We start from the raw sequence: 23,358 nt of genomic DNA, 5'->3' as shown, positions 1-23,358 counted from the left end.
AGCTAAACACTATTAGCCAGCTCCCTGTGAAAACTCAATAAGCTACCTCAAAGCTGTTTTTTTGTCACCTTCAAGTTGCCTTAATACTGTTATTTTTTTTCCCCTTTAGCCAAACTCATACAGACTTTACTACGCCCACAAGGCCTATCACATTTACTCCCCTGTGATATCTGTCATGAAGGCAGTTTGTAGACCCATTTATAGGTTTATATCATTTTGAAAAATTGCATCAACAGCTCTGAATGGTCCCCTTGAGAGATAGAAGGCAGATGAGTACCTGGCACTGAACCCCCTTTCCCCCCACTGTAATAAATTTGTCTGGTTTGTTAAACACGTCTATATAACAAGACAGAGGACACAACACACACTGGCTGTTTATTAAAGTTGAATTTAATGTTAAAATCTGTAACATTGTGCTGTCGATTTTTCCTTTCATAGGGACTGATCTTTGCACTGGATTTCACCATCAGACAGAAGCTGCTAAACCACAAAATAGATGTGAATTATTGTTTAGTAGCTGCAGGCACCAAAACTGACATAATGACAGAGAGTAGAATTAAGGTCTGTGCTGTGCAGCGATTATGTCTGCAGAGAGTAATGTTTAGCATTACACATGCATACATCAAATATAGTTTGACGTGTTTTTTAATCTCTGATTGCCAGCAAGTACATTGTTTCTCGTTTATTTTTTGTGCTAAGGTGGTAGCCCACTTCTCAAAATTGAGTAAGCTAATTTTTTACAAAAGGACATGTTTAAATTATTGAAACACTCGGGCTTACGTCGACACAGAAATTCATCACAATAATGAAAAGATTACGCAAGATGAGTAATAAAGCGCAAACAATCTTGTAACTGCAAAATCAAATGTTGCAATGTACTGTATGTGGCAAAGCAAACTGCACAAAACATTATTCTTGGATGCAGCACAGTACAGTAATAATCTTTTGTATAAACGAACAGTAATACTGAAAAGTTTTCTGGCTATCTTTTGTAGTGTTTTTTTGTTTTACATTTAACTCACTTCTTTTTAGAAATTGCAATAAGTCACAGCTACATTTCATCATAAGCATATTCTGTCACTTGTAAACACTCATAATGCGACGAAGAAGACCAATATACAATAAAGCTACAAGCAAATATATTAGTACTCACCACTGCAGAGCAATGAGAAATCGTCTTTATATAAGAAATGTGATATCGAATTAGAAAGTTATTCATTCTCATATTAACAAATTACTTGACATTTACCAGGAATAATAATTAAGTGTTTAAAGTATAGTATACTGCTTTTACACCAAGAAGAAAGAAAGAGACCCATGCTGAAAGAAACTTTAAAGACACAACAAACAATTTAGTCACCGCTGAACAGAGAGAGGCACACACCGTGCTGTACATTCAAACAAACACATTATTTACACATAGAAACAGCAAAAATACTTTGATTAATACGTCTCAATATTTAACCAACCTCAATAAAAATAATTGGACAACTTAAAAATGCAAAACACTAAAATGCACAGCGTATATGTTTTCACATTCTTTGAAAAATACTTTCATGAGTCTATTAACATTCAAATCTCTTTAGGATAATTAAGGACATTTGTGTTGTGTTTGTATGGCTGTACCTTATGGTTGATTTACAAAAAAAAAAAAAAGTTTATTTTTCTCTATACTATGTGACAGCTGAATATCTGTTCGCTATGTGTTAATCAACATGGAATATAAATGACAAAATACCAAAACTGTATTTAACTTTGATCACAAAATCTTTTTTTTTTTAATTCCAAAGCTCGGTATGTTCAATAGGAAACCAAAACTATGATTATGCTTGATTACCAAAACAAGTGACAAATCTAATCTCTTAACAGCAAAATCTATAAATAGACCAAAAATATGAAAATTTTCATGTCTGAGACTTCATGAATGCTGAGTCAGTGAGGATCTGCCACAGTATGCTTCCACTGTAAACTGTAAATGCAACACAACAGAGGTTGTCGTACTGCCTGGTGCCATCTCAGCACTTGATGTTCACACAAGCAACAATTTCCATGCAACACAGGGAAACAGCGTTAAAACAGCAGTGGCACCGGTAGCGGAACAACGCTATCCTTATATATTGCACGTCACCATGCAACTTCCTGTATTGTTTTCCTTTCACTTGACTGAAAAATATAAATAAAACAATGACGCCCTAGCTCCTAGATGGCTAGTTTGCGTTCATTGAGCTGCCTGTTTATTGACATGGTGGAAATGAACTGGATTTCTCCTCTGGCTTATTGTAGGTCACCAGGAAACAGTTGCATAACCAAGAGTTACACACAGAGCCATGTAGTGCTAGAAAGAATTCCATCAGCAGCTGTTCCGCTGGTGACTCTCTGCAGCCACTCGTTCATGGCTTCTCCTGAAGCCATTAACGCCCATCCTTTGTGAAGTTCACAGCTGTTATGGGCTGAAATAAAAAACAGGCTTTTGATCTGATCTCCATCAGAACTGAATAATTTTATCATCAACTGAATGAGCTGTAGGACAGATGGCTGTGTTTAAATGCTTCTTACAGTGTTTTGTATCAAAGGGTGAACTTGAATGAACAAGAGTTAAACTTTTTGCTCTCAGTATTTCTATTTCTAAGCTAACCAAGCACCGTGCGCACTTTTTTGTACATCTGCGGTGTAATAATGCATGCGTATAAAGCTTTACACATGGAAATGTTTTGTGGTACACACACATCTGGAAATGCTCATGTTCAAGGGAATTCTTCAGGCTGAGCGCTGGGAGCGCTTCCATTTTGCGTTTTCACAGCGGTGTCGCTGCAACCAGCAATCTCTGTGTGCCGAGAAGTGACGTAGCTTCTCTTCCTACCAGGCAGGGAATGCTTCCTTCCGGTGCCACCTACAGCGCTGCCATCACCTTCAGCAGGGTCATAAACTACCACCATGGTGTTATCCATCCGTGTCAGTGTGTACATACTGCTCTGGCGTGTTTGGGTTAGCCGTGTAGACCGTAGTTCCAGCTCGTCGTAGCTGGACACCTTAATAAAAGGGCACCAACGAAATACTTGCTTGAAGCCTGCTCGAAACCTGTTGTAGTGAGAGAAAAACACATGACAAAAAAATGAGTTCATTTGTCATTTAATTGGCCTTTATTTCTGTTAAATCTTGCATAATTTCTTCTAATTGAAAAAGCAAGTGTTCCCCTCCTTGGCTTGTAAATGAACCACCCTATGAGGTGAGGAAGGCATACAGCAAACTGCTTTCTGTATCACTTGGTTATTGTTGTTCTCATAAGCCAATTTGTGTCTCTGTGTTTTGAATGTTCTATTCTTAGTGACCATGGTGGCAGGCTGGTCTGCAACGCATGAAGGAAATTGTTTTTCTGCATAGTGAGGTGCAGAACAGCTGGCTGTGTATCATCCACTCATCCATCCATCTGGAGAATGCTATCACTCTCTGAAGTCACCAAAACCTTTTATAGAAATGCCTTTTTGGTCTATTTTTCATTTTTGAATTCATCTTTGGCAGAGTGGTGGCACCATTGAGACAACTGTTTCTGTTTCTGGCACTTGAAAGTATCTCCACTTTTGACTGGGAGAAACTAGTATCAGCATCAGTATAAGTGCTGTGCAGATTTAAATACCCTGTCATTTGAGTGGTAGGGGTTGTGGAGACAGCTGCTCCAAAGAGCCTCTGAGAAAACTACCAAGAAGGTCATTTTTCTCCTTGGTGAAGAGAGTAATGAGGCCACTGAATTTGTACCTGAGAACTATAACTGTCCCAAGCCTGGACTGAGTGGTGGTAACACAAACATCCTCTAGTCCAACCCTCAGGTACCCAATGACCTATCACTTGCCGAAGCTGCTCTTGAGGCCTGTGGCCACGACTCAATGTGGCCACAAGTGGATCATGGTCATCAGTGATGAGAAGATCCGACAAACACATCATCACCCACCAATCTACACTGATGAGTTGCTTGCCCCAAGTTATGTGTCTAGAATGCCAAGGCTCACACTGGGTAAATGCAGGACAAGGTTGTCTGAGAGGCCAGTCAGTGTTGAAGCACCTTAGGACAGTGTCTGCAGTTGGCTTAAGATTCAAGGGCAATTCTGATGAGTTTCAAGACACATATCATGAGTACGCTCTGTATCTTATCGACACAGACACAGGGTCATGTCTTCATTTTCACCTTTGCCTTTAGTGGGAAGTGAAGTGGTGTCTGTCATTATTAGTAGGGATGCTAGATGTGAAGCTGCAATGTAGTTGTCTGTTCTGCATTGTTGACCAGGTGTGGCTAGGATAGCAAATGTTATTTTGGAGGTAGCATTCCCCCAGGTAACTACTGGCAATAGTATTGCAACTGATATATTACTACTGAAACACAGCTACTTGAGTTAGCTAACAGTTAAGCATTAGCTGACTTCTTTATGATAAGTAGCTTATGATACTTCTTGGATAGAGAAGCTTACTTTGCATAGCTAACATTAGATAACACTGTAGGCCTTCCTAGTCATCATACAAATGCACTGAGGGAATGACAATCCCTTAACTGCTTTCATCTCAATATAAACAACAATCATTATGGGCGCCGGTTTAGCTCAGTCGGATGAGCAGGTGACCATATGCCGCGTGCCTTAAAGCGGCCACCCCGAGTTTGAGTCCGACCCGTGGCCTCTTGCTGCATGCCTTCCCCTCTGTCTTTCCCTCCGCTTTCCTGTCAGTCTTCGCTGTGTCTATCCAATAAAGCCAATAAAGTTAAAATGCCAAAAAATATATTGAAAAATCAAATCATTATGTAACACAGGTGTAAAAGACCTTGAATGAATTCCCTCATGCATCAGGTGCCTTTGCAAAATTAGTTGCACATTTGTTGTCTTGTTAAGTAGCAATGCTAAATTAGCAACACTGTTGTTACCCACCTGCTGTTGAGGCAGCAGTAGATGATGGGGTTGTACATAGTGGAACTCATTGCAAGCCACATGATCGACAGGTATACCTGCTGGATGTACTTCCATTTGCTCAGAAACTTGTTGAGACCTGTTGCAATGAAGTAAACATGGTATGGCAGCCAGCAGAGAGCAAACGTCACCACTACAACAATCATCATCTTAACCACCTGAAACAGAGAGAGTGCAAAATGATGAAAAGCATAGATAAATGACAATCATTTGAAAGAAGAATACGGTGCACATAACTTCAGTCCAAAAGCAGGAAAATTATACTTTTATTACTGTAATGCTGTAATAGGAAAGCAGGATAGCATGTTCCAGTTTCACTGATTTAATATCAATTCCACATCTGATCTCAATCTACAGCATGACTACCACACAAATACGTGAAACACCAAATAATTAGTACCAAAAATAACTCTTCTGCCAACTCTGTTATGGGAAAAGAGATGCTAAAATTAACGTTAAATGTCCCTGGATCAGACCGAGGCAATAACAATTCCTTAATTGGCTTACTTCTGCTTTTTATACATGGAAATGGAGTAATGCTAATAATAATAATAACAATAATAATGTAATTCAGAATTTTTTCAACTGAAACATTTCATAAAATCATTTTGAATTGAATGACATCTGAAGAAAATCTGGAGAAATCTGTCATGAAGATCATTACATGGACTCAGGAACACTGTCTGTGAGCACAGTTCACAGATTAGCCATACATGAACATGATTCAGAAATGCTGTCATCTTCTCTGGACCAAAGCTCATTGAAAATGGACTGAGGGAAAATAGAAACTGTTCTGTGGTCAAACAAATCATAATTTTCTTCTTCTTCTTTTTTGAAAAATAGACTCTGCATCCTCCAGACTAAAAACAAGAGACTCGTTATGACCATTCAGTTCAAAAGTCGTAATGGAATTGACGGCTTAATAGGCACCATCAATGCTGAGAGGTATTTATAGGTTTCAGAATAACATGTGCTTTTTTCTAGGGAAGAAATTGGCAAAAAGACCTTTCAAAACCACATAGTGCATCTATAACAGCACAACTTCATAGAAGAACAGTCCAGGTGCTGAACTGCCTTGCCTGCAGTTCAATTCTTTCACAAACTGAAAACATTTGGAGCATCACAAAAATTTAAACAAATGAGAAAGAAGACCCAGGACCACTGAGCATCTAGGATTCTGTATCAGTCAAGTGTTTTAGCATGTTTATATTCCCCCAGCATTCCAGTTTTTCTTTTCTCTTTTATCTATCTCTGTTTTGTTGATGTGTTACTTCCCTTGCCTTACTTGTTTCTACTTCCTGTTTTATTTTGGTAATTGCGCTTCTTTGTTTGTCCTGTGTTTTTTCCAGATAACTTCGGATCATTGAGCTATTGTTTTTGTTTTGTTTTTTCATTTTACCTACAGCTTGGGTATGAATGCACTGTTTTATCTTTTGTAAGTTTATTAAATTCCCTTTGTTAAGGTTAATAAAAATCAAGTCAGAGGAAAACCTACTTTTTTGCCTGACTGATGGCAGTTCAGGCAATTCTGAACTGCAGTGGATTGTATCTGGGTGGTTACCAGGAACAAAATCTCCAATACTTTGTTTCTTCAGAGAGAGGCTAGAGAGGCACCATGAGCAGAAAGCTTTGCAGATACAAAACAGACATGCCTGAGTCCTCCCTGAAATCTAAACAAAGTCTTGGAACCCTTTGTTTTGAGTATATGTTTTAAAAAGAAGTTTATGGCATAATACAAACTATGCGGTAAACCTTACTAGGTGGCTGCTGAACAGGGTTGAAACACTTAGTTGCTGTTTTATTTAATGACAGTGTCTACATTAAATGAAGGATGATACCCAAAAGATATAATACAACTTAAACAAGTCAAAAGACCAATAAAAGACCAGGAACGCCTTGTGTGTGTAAGTATAAATGTTTCCATTGCATGTACAATGATCTGTAGCAAAAGAATCCTCCAGCGGTGTAATTTATGGGGAAAAGCTGAGGGGAAGGTTTTGACTCCAAAGTTTATTTTACACTAGATTATTTGTAGGACCTCTCTACATTTATAAAAGGCTGGACATTTTGTTTGTGTGTCACAGAGCCTTGAAAGGATGACAGAAGATAAAAGAGCAAGACATAGTGGCAACCATTGCTTGTATCCATTTTGATTTCGAAGGTGTTAACTGATGGTAACTTTACCATTTATATCTTATGGTCTATGCTGTTATTTATTTATTATTCTTGTCCATCTTTTAGTTGTTTTTGACTTTCTTGCATTGCCTATGGAGCCAGTTTTCAAACCTATTTTCTTCCTTTAAAGATCTTTAAAACATACAGTCTTTTAGAATCATTGTCAATCTCTCTGTGTTTACCAGCATGCCTTCTGCCCCTCATCTCGAACTGGTTTGAGTTGGCAGATGGGTGCCCCTTCCTGAGCCTGGTTTTGTCAGAGATTTCTTCCTGTTAAAAGGAATTTTTTCCTTGTCACTGTCTCCAACTTCTTGCTCACAGGAGGTCATGTGATCGTTGAGGTTTTCCCTGTATCATTTTAGGATCTTTACTTTACAATATAAAACACCTTGAGGTGGCTGCATTTGTGATTTGGTGTTATATTAATTATATATATGAAGTAATTCACTTGAACTCGATTGAGCTGAATTGAAATGCTTTCAGTGAACACTACAGGAACAGCTGTTAAAAATCTTGCTGCACTTTTTGATTTCTTGCGAATATACCTTGGAAGGCAAAGCCAAACAGGCACTTCCTCTTCAGGCTAAACATGTTCATAACTTAACAGAACGACAGACACATTTGCTAAATTCTCTTATTTTGTTTAAATGGTCCATATTTGGACGGCCAGAAAACGTAATCACACAAACTTAAATATTTACTTTAAGAAGTATGCTTTAAATAATAATAATGAACTATTATGTTAACAAACATAATATTAAAGGGGGAACAGAATATAAAGCATTTCTTTGAAGATTAGGTATCTGTACCATTGGGCATCAAACAAAAGTATAAAAAAGCACCTTTTTGGTAAATGAGTATAGGACAGAGTTTGTTTTTCAAGCTTTTACAGTAAAATGTAGTCCACAGTGGTCAACAGTAAAAATAACCCACAGTCCCTTCCTTATGCAACTATGGTCCATAAACAATGTTAAAAAGGATATTCTGTGACGCACAAGAGACTGAAACAAATAATGGCTAGAGTGCAAAAGGTTTATTTCTACATACTCTACCTTGGGTGTTTTGGAGGTTATTGAAAGGAAAGAGAATATATGGGGACAAAGGGCTTATTCTGTCTAGCAGTGTACTCAAATGAGCTTTGAATTCAAAGTGACATCAGACAATATTAGAATGAAAAATTGAGGACAAACAGGGGCTCATACCTAAAATCATATGCTTTGTAACAGTCATGTTAAATTTAAGTGAAATCCAGCGAAAACAATAAGTAAGATGTAACAACAATTATTTAAAACCGAGCTCACAGTATTGGCAGTAATTTAGCACCAGGCTACTTATAAAGGCAGCAACTGCAAGAGTAAAGTATTCAGTCTAATATTCAAGCAAGCACTTTGACAAGAGTGGGAAGGAAAAACTCCCTTTTAACAGAAAGGAACTGCTGGCAGAACCAGGATCAGGGAGGAGCATTTGGGGTGAGGGGAGGAAGACAAGACACATTTTCCTAAAGAAAAAAGGATTTCAGTCTAATACCAGTATTAAAAAAAAGTCATCTAAAACACACACACACACACACACACACACACACACACACACACACACACACACACACACACACAACATAAACAACAACAAAAAACAAACAAACACACTTAGGACTATGAGAAATTAGAGGCAGTAGTTCCATATTATTGTGTTCTACGTGCTTGGTTTGATCCCAGGAGGAGACACAAATCCATCTGCATTGGAGGCCTACACTACGAAGCAGCATTTCATCTTATCCAGGTGACTCTTGGGATTAATCCTGGGGCTTCTGTAACATGAAGGTGGCTTACCTCGCCATGTACATGGATATGTAATTTATGCTTGGAACAGGTTAAGTTCCAGATTAAAGATATTTTTAACCCTACAAAAAAAAGAAAGAAAAAAATACAGTTTTGTTATTCTACTGTACAAGAAGTGACATTCAACTATTTGTACTTGTGGACTGTGTATCGCAGGTAGACTAAGCCTTTGAATGCTGTCTTTGTATTTATTCTTTACTCCCTCTCAGATCATTAAATAGTAGTATAAGTAACCTTAAATTTTTGTCCCCCCAGCCTCTGCTTTTTGCTGTCTTGGCTCAACACTGAGGCGTGCCCAAGCCATCTCAGAGACATGATCTCACCAGCATGTCTTAGAAATGCCTGAATGAGTCATTCTATATAGATGCCTAAACCACCTGAAATGACTACTTTTGATCCGGAAGAGCGGCTGCTCTTCTCTGCTCCTTAGTGACTGAGCCTCACCTTATCTCTCAGGGTGAGAACAGACACTCTTGAGAGGAATCTCATTTCCGCCACTTGTATCTGTGATTTCATTCTTTATATCACTATCCACAGCTTATGGCTGCACATCAGCCAGTAAATTGACAGCTTTGCTTTCATGCTCTGCTCTGCAGTCACCGTGACAAACAAGTCGCTCACCGACGAACTGAGGTGCTTGTTATCAATCATCTGCTCAACACTTTCCGCACTTGTGATCAAGGCTCCTAAATACTTGAACTCCTCTTGACATCCAATCTAAAGCGCATATATCTATCTATCTATCTATCTATCTATCTATCTATCTATCTATATAGATAGATAGATATAGCCTCTTAACAACAACAACTAACAGCCTATTGCAGTAAATCTACCCCATGCAAAACATAATTGAGAAATGTGTGTGAAAGACTAAGTGAATTCAGTTCAATTTAAAGAAAATTGTTTTTATGGGTACGATAATTTTCCTTTAACAGCAGGGTAGCAGGCAGGCAGATGACAAAACACAGGAAAAATCTAAGGAAAATCATAATATGATTTAATCAGTGTCTAAAATTTGGACTCAACATATTTTCTCTGGTTTATCTTGAGAAAAGATACTAAATACTTTTGAGACAGCTACAAAAGACAGTCTGACACCTGCAGTTACTATCCTGTAGGGCCCTTTTGTCTGAAGAGGCCAGTGCAACACTCAAGTCATCAAATCCTCATGGTCAGGACCTTGATTGGTTATTTGATGCTGGCTTCAAAAGCCCCCTCACTGTGCTAATGAAGAAAATCAGCGTTTGATAATGGGAAGACTGCATTTTAACCCATATCTTGATCTTTTACTAACGCGATTCAATAGCGTTTTCTTCTAAAACTAACCAAAACTGCTAATTATTGCTAACAGGAGCTAGCCTCCGCTGGACAAAAACACTTTTCTTTTTAATCATAGTTAAGACTTTTTGTCCAGTGATTTTCCCAACTTAACCTAACCTCAGTAAAATGCTATTCTAGATTATTTCCAAACACACTAAGAGTGCAGAGTAGTACTCCTCTATATTGAAATGAACCAACTGAGGTGGTTTCAACATTTACCTCGGATGCCTCCTAGGCAATGTGCTTTAGTCTAACTGAAGGAGGCCCTGGGGCAGACATGAGTGGACATGGAGTGGTTATATCTGTTGGTTGGTTTGGGAATATCTCAGATTTCCCAGGAACACCAGAGTAGGTTGTTGCAAGGCAGATGCAGATGAGCAGCAGAAGACGAATATCTGGATGGATGTAAAAGGAACCCAGTGTGTTCAAATATGACACTAAAGCCTTCTGACCAAACATGTGTTTGTCTAAGAGTAGAATCTCAAGTGTTTGTATTCAGTATTACATCTTAAAAACATTGTGTTAGTCAAGCCTAAATTGGCGTACAGTAGCATGCCTCTGAAACCTTTAAGCTATTTTATATCAAGACATGTAAAAGGAACTAAATGAAAGTGGTCCTTTCTCACTGAATATTACATTACATGCTGTATTGCAGGGGTGTACTTGGTCCCCTGTTGGTGTGAAACTTGTAGAGGAAGAAAAGCACAAAAATATGTTGCTTGCAATGTGGAAATCAGCCTGAGGAGCACAGAGTGGGAATCAAATGTAGCACAGAGTCCAGCACCAACATTAAATTCATATATATTTATATCACATATATAGGTTATATACATAATTTAACTGCAAAAACAAAATTAAGCCAAAGTGAACATACTAACTGAACCTTTCTTTAAAAATCTCCATTACCACAATATTTCACATCTAAATAAAATGAAAAGTGGGAAATGTGCAAACAAAAATGGGACATTTTGATTTAATGCTCAGTTCCTTTTGAAAAAACCCAAAAAGTAATAAAGCTAGTGAGATATGAATAATTTAGAGTTAGACCGTAAACCACCAAAACAGTCTTGGGGTTTGCCCTAACACTGGACTTCATTAAGCTAGTAAATAACCACACATTACTGAGCATGAAACTAAAATGAGTAATGCTTCGTGTGGAACAGATATCGCCAAATAGTGAGTTTAAATAAAACACAATATTGATTAACTGATTAAGCAACAGAGAAACTCATTCAGTAAAATGAAAAAATGAACGAGAAAATAATGATTACTAATGACCTAGAATGAAGTTTAGATATTAGCAGCTGTGAGAACTATTAGTATATAAACAGTGAAGCTTTAAAGCAAAAATATTCATAGAATAATGTAATAATATATTTAATTACAATAATAATAATAAACGATATTTTGAGAGCAGACAAACTGTAGATAAAAGAAAGGGAGACTCAAGGTACAACAGGGTCTGAGTAGAAATCTACCCATGATTTGTGCCTGCACTGAGGGCTTCAGCTGGAGTCCTTGTCAAGGTGTGAGGCCGATATTTAATTGCTGTTTTGATCAGTCACTGACGAGAAGAAAGAGTGTGACACACCTTAAGGTCAGCATGCACTCAAAAAATAAATAAAAAAAACAAAGCAGCAAAGTTATATGGTATTATTAATGACCTTTAATAAAGCTTTTGTAGCATAACCCTCCACACTGACTGATGCTTGTATGACTGTCTCTCTCAGGCCATGGATCAACCCAGATGGGATTAAAACATTTCATTATTGCTGATGTTAGTGTTACACTTGCACACGATACAGGTTAACACTGCTGTACTGAATATCTACAAATAACTCATCTTGTAATGTAATCCACACCGATCTTTACCTTCTCACATATCATTCTCAAGACTCTACCAAGAAAGAAAAACTGAGCACAAACTACCTTAAAGGACTGCACAGCGGTCTTGCGACAGGTCACTAGTGTTTCATGTGTCAGACTGACATTTTCAATGCACAGCCCCAGGCATGAGCTTAAAATAGAGTACCCATGGTGCTGTGATTGCAGAAGAATGGATTAACTCAAAACAATGCAGCAGTGTGAATCCACTTTTCATCACAACGATGAGAAATGATGCACACAATCAAGATTTCTTTTATTGCTTTGTCTCATCTCGCAGACCTGTTGCACAGGAAATCTATTATTAGGATGAAAAATTACAAAACTGAGCTTAAATGTGTCTTTTTTATGATTGGTTCAAACAAACAAGACACTGTCAAATCATTTCTGTATTTATTAGGTATTTTTATTGCAGTTTGTTTGTCTGGTCCAGACTAAAATATACACTTGTATTTGACTTATGTGAGGTCCCCCTCAGGTTTTGCATGAACCATAATTAATATTTGTTACACATTTCTTTCACTGAGTTTGAACATTAAGTTTCTAGATGATAGCATTAACATGTAGCTAAATTTTTAATATGTCAAAGCTTTACAGAGCTAATATTAGTAGATATACCTTGTCTTTAGTACTAAATAGCAGATCTTGCTGACCTAACAAACAAATTAGATTGTAAACATGGAAAAAAAAATCATACCTACAAACAACTTTCATATTAGCTTTGTCATTTATCATGTTAATTAGCATGCTGATTGGTGCTCAGGCAGAAGACCCACTGAAGGCAGTTTGGCATTAGAAAGATGTGAGCAAATCATGTCATGAGATGTTCCAGAAATGCGGTGAGAAAGAAAGACGTGATTCGGCAGTTCAAAGTATTAAGATTCATTCAAGCGAAGGTATAATTTGGCTGATGATGAGGACATTGTTTTGCTAGATAATTTTAAGTAAGTGAGCAATTTATCAGGTAGTAGGCATTCTCCTTTTACCTCTGCTTTAAAGATGATATATTGAGTTACACATTCAAGGTCACTGGTTCAGTTCCAGCCAGAGGAACAACTCCACTTTATGGGTGTGTAAAAACTCTTCCAAAGCAAACCTGCAGAGCTAGTCCGACCCCCTGTAAATAATGGAGCAGCTGAAAGTAACTTCCAAATCTTTGGCCCGTTTTCATCATGTTTGCAAAAGAACCGTCTTGTAAAAGCTGAGGAGTTGACAGCAATGAGCAAGATGCAGCAGCTGCGTTGTTGTCTGTACGGTGCTATAACACCCTGCTGTTTGTGAAATTATGATAAAAAAGGAATCTATTTTCATGGATGTGAACCGTTACCGGGGTTTTTTGTCAATTAATATAAATTTATAAGTAATATATGTAAGTAATAAGAATTTTTTTTCTGAGTAAAGAGGAAAGTGTTACCAATAACAACAAGGAAAATAAAGTTTTTTTTCCTTTCTGAGATAAGCTACTACACATAGTTCCTTGTTAGTTTACTTAATCAGTTTCATCCAGATTCAGTGAAACGTCTCGGACAAAACAGGGAAAAGACATACATGCATACATTATGATCTTTGTAGTAAGATGTCACTATAATTTCTTTTTGCACTGAAACATTCTCGCAGATTAAGCCTGATTAATTGTAAGATTACATTAAATCTGCAGACTGTATAACAAACAAACAAAATAAATTCAATCTGTGTTGTTGGTTTATGAGCAAAATGACAGAAACATGGTGACAGGCTTGCAATTTCCCAGTCGCACAGTAGACCAGCCCTGACACATACTTTTTTCACTCTAATTACAAAACAAATATTAAGGGCCATAAATTGGCTTGAATTTTTTCCCTGGCCTGTCTGAAAATAACGTTTTAAATTTGTATTTCCCCCTTCATGATTTCTTTCTTTTTTTCTTTGCTTTTTTTCATATTTGTCACACCTACATGTTTCAGATCACCAAATAAAATTTTGTATTACAGACAAAGTTAACCCAGAAAATGCAAAAGGTACTTTGTAAATGATGATTTTTTTTTTTTTTTACTAAGGAAAAAAAGCTTTCCAAACCTGCCTGGCATTATGTGACGAAATTAATTGACCTCTGTTATTAAATCATGAATTAACTGTGATTAACAACATTATATTTGGAAAGCTGAATTCACTTTCACTAGCCAGGCTCAGGCCAGACCTGTTGATTTAAGAAATCACTTAATTAGATGCTGTCTAACAAAGTGAAATAGGCTAAATGCAATAAGCTGCCAAGCTTTGCACAGTCATTTATATGGTTTAAGGGGCAAATACTTTTTCATACAGGAAGGTTTTTCTCCTTAACAAATGAAATTATCATTTTTTTAAAACCGATTTTATATTTACTCTAGTTATCTTTGGCTATAGTTAGAATTCTGTTTCACTGTGGTCAAAGTGAGCTGATATGACTGAAAAGCTCTGACAACAGGATGTTTTTACTTGCTCGTTCGTCTAAGAAGTTAGAGGGACATTTATTTGGTGTAACATTTAGAAAAAAGCTTTTATTTTATTTTACTTATCATAACATAAGTTGTTATGTCGAATCAGTCACATATTATTTAACCTCAGTCTCCACTTACACAACTGTAACTGTAAATAACAGCAGTTTGCAGACTAATGACTGAAATAAGAGCAGTGCAAATAACATAAGTTCATTTTTTACACTGTATTCATCCTGGGTCTGTTTTCATTTATTATTTCATTTTTAAATTCCAACAATTAAGTAAAATTGTATTCTTGGATGTATCTATTTATTAGATTTTATGTTACAAAGTTAGGAAAGCTTAAGTCGAGCTAAGTTGTGCTTGATGTTTCCTTACACATAAAACAATCCCAGTTTCTTTCTCACAGTGACGGCCACAGTTGATTATTTTAACCTTAGTTTTGGTCCAGCACGATGGCCATGTGGCAGACAACGCAGAGGGCATCAATCAGAAAAAGAAAATTGTGAGTGATTCCAGAAAATATTGAACTGATTCTGATGTTTTTGTATTTGCTTTCATTTTTTAGCACGTTTATGGAGCTAATCATGTTTATTGTGCAGTGAACTGACTGCAAAGCTCATGGTCAGCATGCTCAAAAAAAAGTTAAACTCATAGACAATGCGTACTGACAAGCCTTTCCACTGTGAACCCATTAAATTTAATTTGTAAAACTAAACTGGGACACAGCTAATGAGCCATAGCTTTGTTCACTAATACCATGAAGAGCTGAAAGCAATTTAAGGTCAACTTGGAGTTGAGTTTCCTTTAAAATGGGCTCACAATGCACAGTTTGACATCTTCTATGCACATTGTCTATAACACTTTCATAAAGGCGACACAATCCTAAAAAAACATGAAGTCATTTTAGGAACAGGAACCCTGACACCATCTGCATTTACTTACTCAAATGAGTTATAGTTATAGTGTCTATTTAGCTGTAGACACAACAATATTTCCATCAGATTCATTTACATTTCTGTGCCAGTCACCAAGCTGATTTTTTTTTTATGAGTTTTCAAATTGATTCGGCTCACTGAGCTGAATATATATATTTATTTATTTAGTATGTTTTGCCTGGAGCACCATAAAAACATTAGCTTGTAAGCCTGGTGCTGTTCTCTCCTTTGTGTAATCTATTCTGACCAGAGACTCAGAGCACTGTACTCTCAACCTGCATGACATTCATGTGCTCAGATAAACACACTGTAGCATGTAAACCAGCAATGAGAACAGAACAGTGCTTCATCAATTACAAAAAACAAAAAAATTAAATGGTAAAATTAAGATTTAAACAATTCTGCTCTAAAATAAGTGAACAAAATATATGTCTGGGGTCAAATCTGAATATGTCTATGCACAAAACCCCGAACAGACATATATCTATCGATCGATATATATATATATATATATATATATATATATATATATAATTACAAGCACATCATTTAATAAATGTAATGAAGGTTAGATCAATGCAGTTCTACTGTTGAGTGGACCTTACATCTCCTCCAGTGATTTCCAATCTATCCAATATATTTACCTTTCTTAGTGTTGTCTGAGTAAAGTAAATATGTTTTGTTCTTTCATAGATATAATTTTGCTGGCACCGTGAAGACACCGTGAAAGGCATTAATAACAGATCATGCCTGTTAGCAAATAGACATTTTATTTGAAGAAGAATTAAATGTTTTTGACAAAATTAGAAAAAGGTCCAAAGCTAAACCAAAGCATAATCTGTGTGCAGCAGCATTAGCTAGATAATAGTTGTGGGTGAGCCAACAATGGTTGCTTTTTTAAAATGCCTTTGTAGTGGGGCGTGGTCTGCGGTGCCACTGCAGGGAAGGCGGACGCACCTGAGGGACATCCCCAATTGTCGCATAAAATGGAAACTGGGTCCTGTCGTTAAATTGTTGTTGTTGGTGTTTGGCTGGCGCCTGGACATCGACACTGCCGCCACCCCCACTGGCGTTCCCCAACAGTGTAGGAGAGGGGGCCAGCAGAGTGGGGCCAGCCAGGACGCAGCCTGCCTCTGCGCCCATACCCACTTCTTGGGTGGGAGCACCTGGAGCCTTGCAGGTGCCTGCACCCGCTCCAGCTCCCCGGAGGAGGGCCGCAGAGGAACCATTGTGTCCTCAACCTTTGCAGCCAGAGCTGGAGGTGGAGGATGAGGCACGCAAGCGACCTCACCAGCCGGAGGTAGAGGATGAGGCGAATGGGGGACCAGCTCGGCCTGAGCCCAGAGGTCCGGGTGGCGGAGGGACTGGCCGTGCCACCCGGTACAGTGGCGTTCTCACTGGAGTCTGTTGCACCTGCAGGACCTGCCAAGCTGGAGACAGAGGTCAAAATGTGCGGGAGTCCTGCCAAGCCCAAAGTTGGCATGCTGTTTGATCCGGCCTCTCTTCCATCAGAGGCCGGCGTGTTGTGTGGTCCTGCGTGCCGGCTGCCTGCCGAGCTGCCGGACCTCACAGCCACGACTGCTGCGCTGCCCTGAATTGCCACATGTGTGTCCCCCGGCCCAGCTCCTGGGCCACCGCTGGACAAGTGGGTGGCCCCTGGACCCACCTTGTCATTGGTGCCGCTGGATACTTGGGCGGCGACCTGAACAGACACCTCCCTGTCGCTTGGGGGTGGTTTGGCAAGATGGCCTCAGTTGGGCGATGGCGGTATGTGGCATGGCGTGGTCTGTGGTGCCGCCCCTGTGGCTGGTCTCTACATCTGTCTAACTGGGTCCCCAAAAAAACCACCCAAAGTACAGCCAATACAAACTTATTGAAGTGAGACTAGAGCAGACTAGCAGATATTTTTTTAAAAAAAACAAAACAAAACATAGAACTATGAAACATATACATAGTCCAAGTTTAAATTGCATTAAAGTACAATTTCCAATAATATTTATTTTATAAATAACTGAATATATCCATATGGATACACGCATTTGTTATACAAATATGGGTCTATGTGGGTCCTTCTAAACTGGCTGTAATCTGTACTTTAAAAATATTATGACAAACCTAATTTATCACAATCAGCTCTACAGCAGTTTGAAGATCTGCTTTGTGTTATTTTCTCTCTCTCTCTCTCTCTCTCTCTCTCTCTCTCTCTCTCTCTTTTCTTTTTGTGTGCATTTTTTTTTTCAGTATTTTAGACATTTTCAAAATTAATACCCACTGGTTGGTTGGACAGTCACTAGAGCTACAGTCATTAGAAGAAAAGTGCTACATCAATAGCCTTACAGCAGTAATCCATTATTTTTGACAGCAGGCAGCAGAACAAGCTACCTGTGAAATATGGTGTGTTTTAACAACAGCTGCATTCTCACAACTTTAAATTTTCTAATGGAGACTACAAGGTTAAAATTATTTGTCATCCACTTCCACTGGATGTTTATTCCAAGGGAACGCTACACTAACCACGGCATGTCCAAAGAAGTACACAAAATAGGCCCAGAGAAAATAATTAAGTTTGGTGGCAGTCTGAAAGTCTTCCCCTCATTCAACAATAAACGTTTCATCTACAGTGACTATATCATTAAAAAAACAAAAGTTTAAATACAAATCCTAAATGTATGTGCACTGCTGCATAATTCCTCTGCCTTGGTGCATGCTGAAATGGTTTCTAGCTTGAGCAAAATAAAGACAAATATATGCAGCATGGTTTGCTGTCCTTAACCTGGCTTACTTTAGGTTATAAAACAGAAGCAAGATGAAAGTACTCTGAAGCTTCAGGATTCTCAGTGGCAGAAAAATACTTATTCCCATTTCTCTGCCTTTAAGCATTCAACAATTATCACATTCACAGTTGCAAATTGGGTTCCCATAGGTCATATCTTGATTTTTCAGATGCTGGTGTATTATTTCCCCTGTAAGCCCGCTTACCTTCCTTTTAGCCCGGAGCTGTCCATGATAGTTATCAGACGAATCTCCAGGGATCTCACCACCCCATAGTGTCAGCCCCACTATGGTGTAAGTAATGCCCATCACCACTAAGGGCAACAAGTACACCAGGACTGTTACTATGATATGATACCTAAGAAGAAAGTATAAAAATTGTCAAAGAAGTGGGAACATTTAAAAAAGAATCATACATAACTCACACATAGTATATGTTTCATGCTGTATAAACATGTCCACCTCTGTGCTCTTAGTTCCTGTTGCAACTGATAAATGTAACATTCTGGGAACACTTGCACTATAATCCCAAATGACTGCATTTGGTGCTACCTTCCAGAAAAAATAACAAAAGACAATAAATTAACAAATTGTTTTGGTGTGTTTACTATATTTTGTATTTTTTGAATGCTTCTCTATTCTTATTTACCTCTGAAAAAAAACATAGTTTCTCTGGAATGCTATTTTTTACTCTCATAATGCTAATGAATACGACAGTAAACACTGCAATATTTCATATTTTGCCATTTTTCTGACAATGGCACAAGTTTTCATCAGATGTAGTCATAGGGTTTATGTTTTCCAAATACTTGCAATGTCTTTACCTTTTAAACAAAACTACCACTGTACAACTATATACTTACAAAAATTAAATCATTATGTTGTAAAATCGCTATTTTCTGCTGAGCTTAGCACACATAATGCTCAAATATTTAAAATGAAGGATGGGATTTATTTCTTTATTTCATCTTGCTTGTATTATTTGTATAAGTACATCCAACACATTCAAACATCAGACATAGCAGAAAAAACAGATAAATCTTTCTCACATGAAGGAGTCATCTATCCTGTTGGGCCAGGCCACATAGCAGACAGTCCTTTGGGGTATGCTTCGGATGGTTTTGATGGTTGAGAAGTAGCAGAGGGGGAAAGCCAAAACTATAGCTAGACTCCAGATACAAACAATAACCCCTGTGGTGACCTTCGCTGACAGTCGAGGCTTAAGAGGATGGATGATGGCCATGTACCTACAGCAAAGAGGTTAAAAAGAGAATTCTGTGTTTCTATTTAATTGCTGACATACATGTCAGAGTTAACACATCCTTAATGTTATTATTTTGTCTTTATTGCAGTTACTTTTTACAGATCGTAACATCTCAAAATTTGTCTTCAAATCAGTGGTCGTTATACACTCTGAAGTTGTTTCATGTCAAGGATTTTAAGAGGACTCAAGAGGCGAACATGAAACAATATTTCACAGTTCAAAAGTAATTATTTGAGAAAGTGTGAAATTTAAAAGTTAGCATCAAGTCTATTTGCTGTATGCAATAAAGAAAAAAAATTCTCTTACCTAAGCATTTAACTTCAACAAGCTGCTGGAATATAAAGTATAATTTTAAAGTGGAAAATGTCACTAATGCACAAGTGGAATTGACTGAATCGCCCATTAATTCAACTTATGATTCAACGACATTTTCAACATTAAAAATATACCTCATTTTCTACAAGGCAGTCTTGTATAAGTCCAATTACATGGGGGTGTTTGAATTTCGGGGAAGGTGATGGATGATTCATTCCTAAAAAGCTGTGATGAGATTTTGTTTGACTGACACAGTGAAACACTGACAGGAGATTACCATCTTCATGAACTCAGCTCAGGATGTTACATGATTTTCAATAGGCAATCACAGGGGCTTAGAGCTGCTAATTCAATCTTCATAGAATGGTTAAAAAAAAAAAATAGGCCTTGTCCTTTCACTCCAGTAACCACAACCCTCTCGGGGATAACAGCAAATTCACCAATAATTGTTTGGAACTTATTGCTTCTCACCGGACCTTGTTAAATGTGGAATCAAGTATGTTCCAGAGCACAATGTCAGCTGATGGAATGGACTTGCAGGCACTGAGCAAACATGAAAAACCTAAATAGAATAACACAAGGTGTACACCTTTTTGATATCTATCGAAGAACATTTAGGGAGACAACAGAACTGGGTGTGACTGTCATGCCTGAAGCTACACAGGACAGCTTTTGGAAAGCATATTGTTTTGAAGCTATGTCACAACACTGTTTTATTACCAAGTAAACATTCACTCAATCACCAGCATGTGCTTAACTAGCAGAGATTACCTCAGATGAAGAGTCCAGACCAAAAATAATGTACAGAGGTACATTTCAAGTGCTCTCTCAAAAGTCCTCAAGGGAAAGAAAAATGTTTAATCAGTCTGCAAACCTCACTTTAGAGTATCACAAAGGAATCATTCATTGTTATTTGTACTTAATCCTTACTAGCCATGGTTTTCTATTCATTTTTTTCTTTATATTGTTATCATTTGAACAGCATTGCATTTTCTTTAGTAAAAGCTATGTTAAGTGTTCCCAATTAAAGCTATTTAAGCAAAGAAAATTAAATTGTACATAAGCTTTTAAGAAATTAATTTCTGTTACAATATTGACCTCCAAAATATAATTAAATAATTATATGAGGTATAAAAAAATGACCACAGGGACATTGTAAAATCTTCAGTGGTGTTACCTTTCACACAGAAACCTGTTTTCTTTTCTTTCCACTGCCCAAGGAAACACACTTGGCAGCTGAGAGACTCAGCAGGAAGGACAAATTCACAGATGATCATGAACTGTGGCCTCATGCCATTTCAAGACATCAGAGCGGAGACAGCACCATACTGCGGTTACGAAAAGCATGACCGGAGGTTACATCTACATCATCTAGGTCATGCCGATGTTCTCTTTCTCTGTACACAGATGACAAATTGAATGGACATTGTGGACCAAAAATATAAAGGCATGTAAGCTGTTGTTGAGAGAAGCCAAAATGAGCACGGCCTGAGGAATTACATTGTTCCATTTGAGCGACAAGAAGAAGCACTGGAGGAAGAAAACACCTCAGACAATAACACAATGCACTGTGACACGTGAACGCTAGATGTAGACACACACTGCACTTGCTTGCAGCTTTCACATGATTTTGTCTTTTCATTATGTTCAGCCTGTGGCTACTTCTTTCATCAGTTTAATCCCTTTATTCAAACATTATGATGTATGATGGTCCACTGATCAGTTTCAAAGCCCTGGTGATAGTGTTGACTGCATCCTCACATTAATGGAAAGCACAAGGGTTGTCAGAGAGAAAGACTGCAAACGAACCAACGGAGAAAAGAGGACGTGTGAATGAGCAAAAAAAAAAAAGAAAAAAAAGGAAAAGATGTGCATGTGACAGAAAGCAAGAGCCAGAGCGTGTAGGAGGAAAGTGCAATCTTTTCTAGGGTGTTGGCATACACAGAGTCATTCACTGCAGCACAGACTCTGTCCAAAACAACTGTTTCAGTCTGATTCACATGCATTGAAATGTAAAACTAAATCTATGAAACAGGCCCAAGGTGTATGAGATGGCAGTCACCCTCCTGAGGAACTGCCTTTCCAATACAATTATGCAAATCACGACCTGACTACTCCATTGGGAATTGGAAAAAAAACAAACAAAAAAAACGTGTAACAGCAGGGACAGAGAGTGGGAACAAAAAAGGACAAAGATGAAGTTGATAACAGAGGCATCAGACTAAACTGGTGAGGACTCCAAATCAGTTTCTATAAGGGAACAAGTTAATACATTCATTTGCCTTGCAAAACGCATTTTGACTTGAAGCAAGATATTACACTGATTTTAATTCACATTCCCACAAGTGCTGCTTGAACTCAGGGTTGAAATAAAATGATCCAGATTAAAGTGTCAAGGTTATCTTTCATCCTGTGTGTCTTCTAATATTCTATTTTTCTGATTATTAGTTGCCTTTAAGACTGTGCACATAAGTGGGATATATTCCCATTGCTGAATGAAGGGTCTGAACTCTAGTGTTTGTATAACATCCTCACACTGAGTGATTATTTGTTCCAATATTGAAAAAAAGAAAGAAAGAAACTGATTACAGGCTGTTGTTAAACCTAAAATAAGACCTTAATCAATTTACCTGGTGACCAATAAAAAACGAATTGGTGTATAAGGTGCATGTGGAGCAACAGAACATTATCTGTTTAACTTTTTTTTTTTTTTTACTGCATTTTATAAAACCCACCTGTCCACAGCTATTGCCGTCATTGAGTAGATGCTTGCAAACACAGATGTGACTGGAAAGAAATTGTGGAATTTGCAGTAGGCTTCCCCGAAGTACCACTCCCCGTGAGCGGCATAGATAAAGTTTATTGAAGTATTGAAAGCAGCCATTGCCGCATCCGAAAACGCCAGGTTCAGCAGAAAGTAGTTTGTCACTGTCCTCATGCGCTTGTGCGCAAGAATGATCCATATCACAATTAGGTTTCCAAACACCGCCACCGCCAGCACGAAGCTGTAGGCAACAGACCAGAGAGCGATGCGCCATGGCGGCTGGACGAACTGGTTGGTGTGGTTCGTCGTTATGTTGGATCCGTTATATGAAGCCGCCATCCTCTTCTCCGTTTCCCCTGATGTTGTAAAGGTTTCAGTTGTTTCGCCAATATGTTCTAGGCGCACAGCTGGATTGGCAAGAAGGATTTGCTTACATGCGCCATAGCGCGCAACTTAAACACCCCTAAAAAGATCCCCGTTTGTTTGATCCGAAATGCACGTCTCTGCACACAACTAATAAAACGCAGTGAAACTGTGTGTGGAACAAGTAAATCCCAGTGTTTGATTGTGCCTATGAATGCGCTGCCTCTCCTCCAGCAGCAGGACGCCGTGCGCGCTCAATGACGCACAAGTGGCACAAAGTGAAAAAAGATTGATTGATTCTAGTGGCGGCTGTTTTACAC

The 23,358-nt window shown here is 38.1% G+C and overlaps 1 protein-coding gene across 1 annotated transcript; it reads right to left on the bottom strand.

Annotated features, from left to right (window-relative positions):
- Nucleotides 1-372: 372 nt before the first annotated feature.
- On the bottom strand, nt 373-23,328 carry tacr3a (tachykinin receptor 3a). Its single transcript, XM_040024175.1, has 5 exons — nt 22,647-23,328; nt 19,382-19,579; nt 18,540-18,690; nt 4,911-5,107; nt 373-3,078 (listed from the first exon to the last, which is right to left on the bottom strand). Exons 1-5 carry the CDS (start codon nt 23,012-23,014, stop codon nt 2,745-2,747), a joined length of 1,248 nt encoding a protein of 415 aa, XP_039880109.1. The 5' UTR covers nt 23,015-23,328; the 3' UTR covers nt 373-2,744.
- Between the last annotated feature and the right edge of the window lie 30 nt (nt 23,329-23,358).

Source organism: Simochromis diagramma, unplaced genomic scaffold, assembly GCF_900408965.1.
Source record: "Simochromis diagramma unplaced genomic scaffold, fSimDia1.1 OVJJ01000302.1, whole genome shotgun sequence".
Lineage (NCBI taxonomy): Eukaryota > Metazoa > Chordata > Actinopteri > Cichliformes > Cichlidae > Simochromis > Simochromis diagramma.
This window is presented reverse-complemented; position numbering and strand designations above follow the sequence as displayed.

Bases quoted from the DNA above. Each gene is read 5' to 3' on its own strand.
- tacr3a (XM_040024175.1), bottom strand. From the start codon at position 23,014: ATGGCGGCTTCATATAACGGATCCAACATAACGACGAACCACACCAAC. The intron at 19,580-22,646 runs GTGGGTTTTATA...TCTTTGCTGTAG, and splicing joins ACGGCAATAGCTGTGGACAG to GTACATGGCCATCATCCATC. The intron at 5,108-18,539 runs GTAAGCGGGCTT...TCTCTGTTTCAG, and splicing joins AGCTCCGGGCTAAAAGGAAG to GTGGTTAAGATGATGATTGT.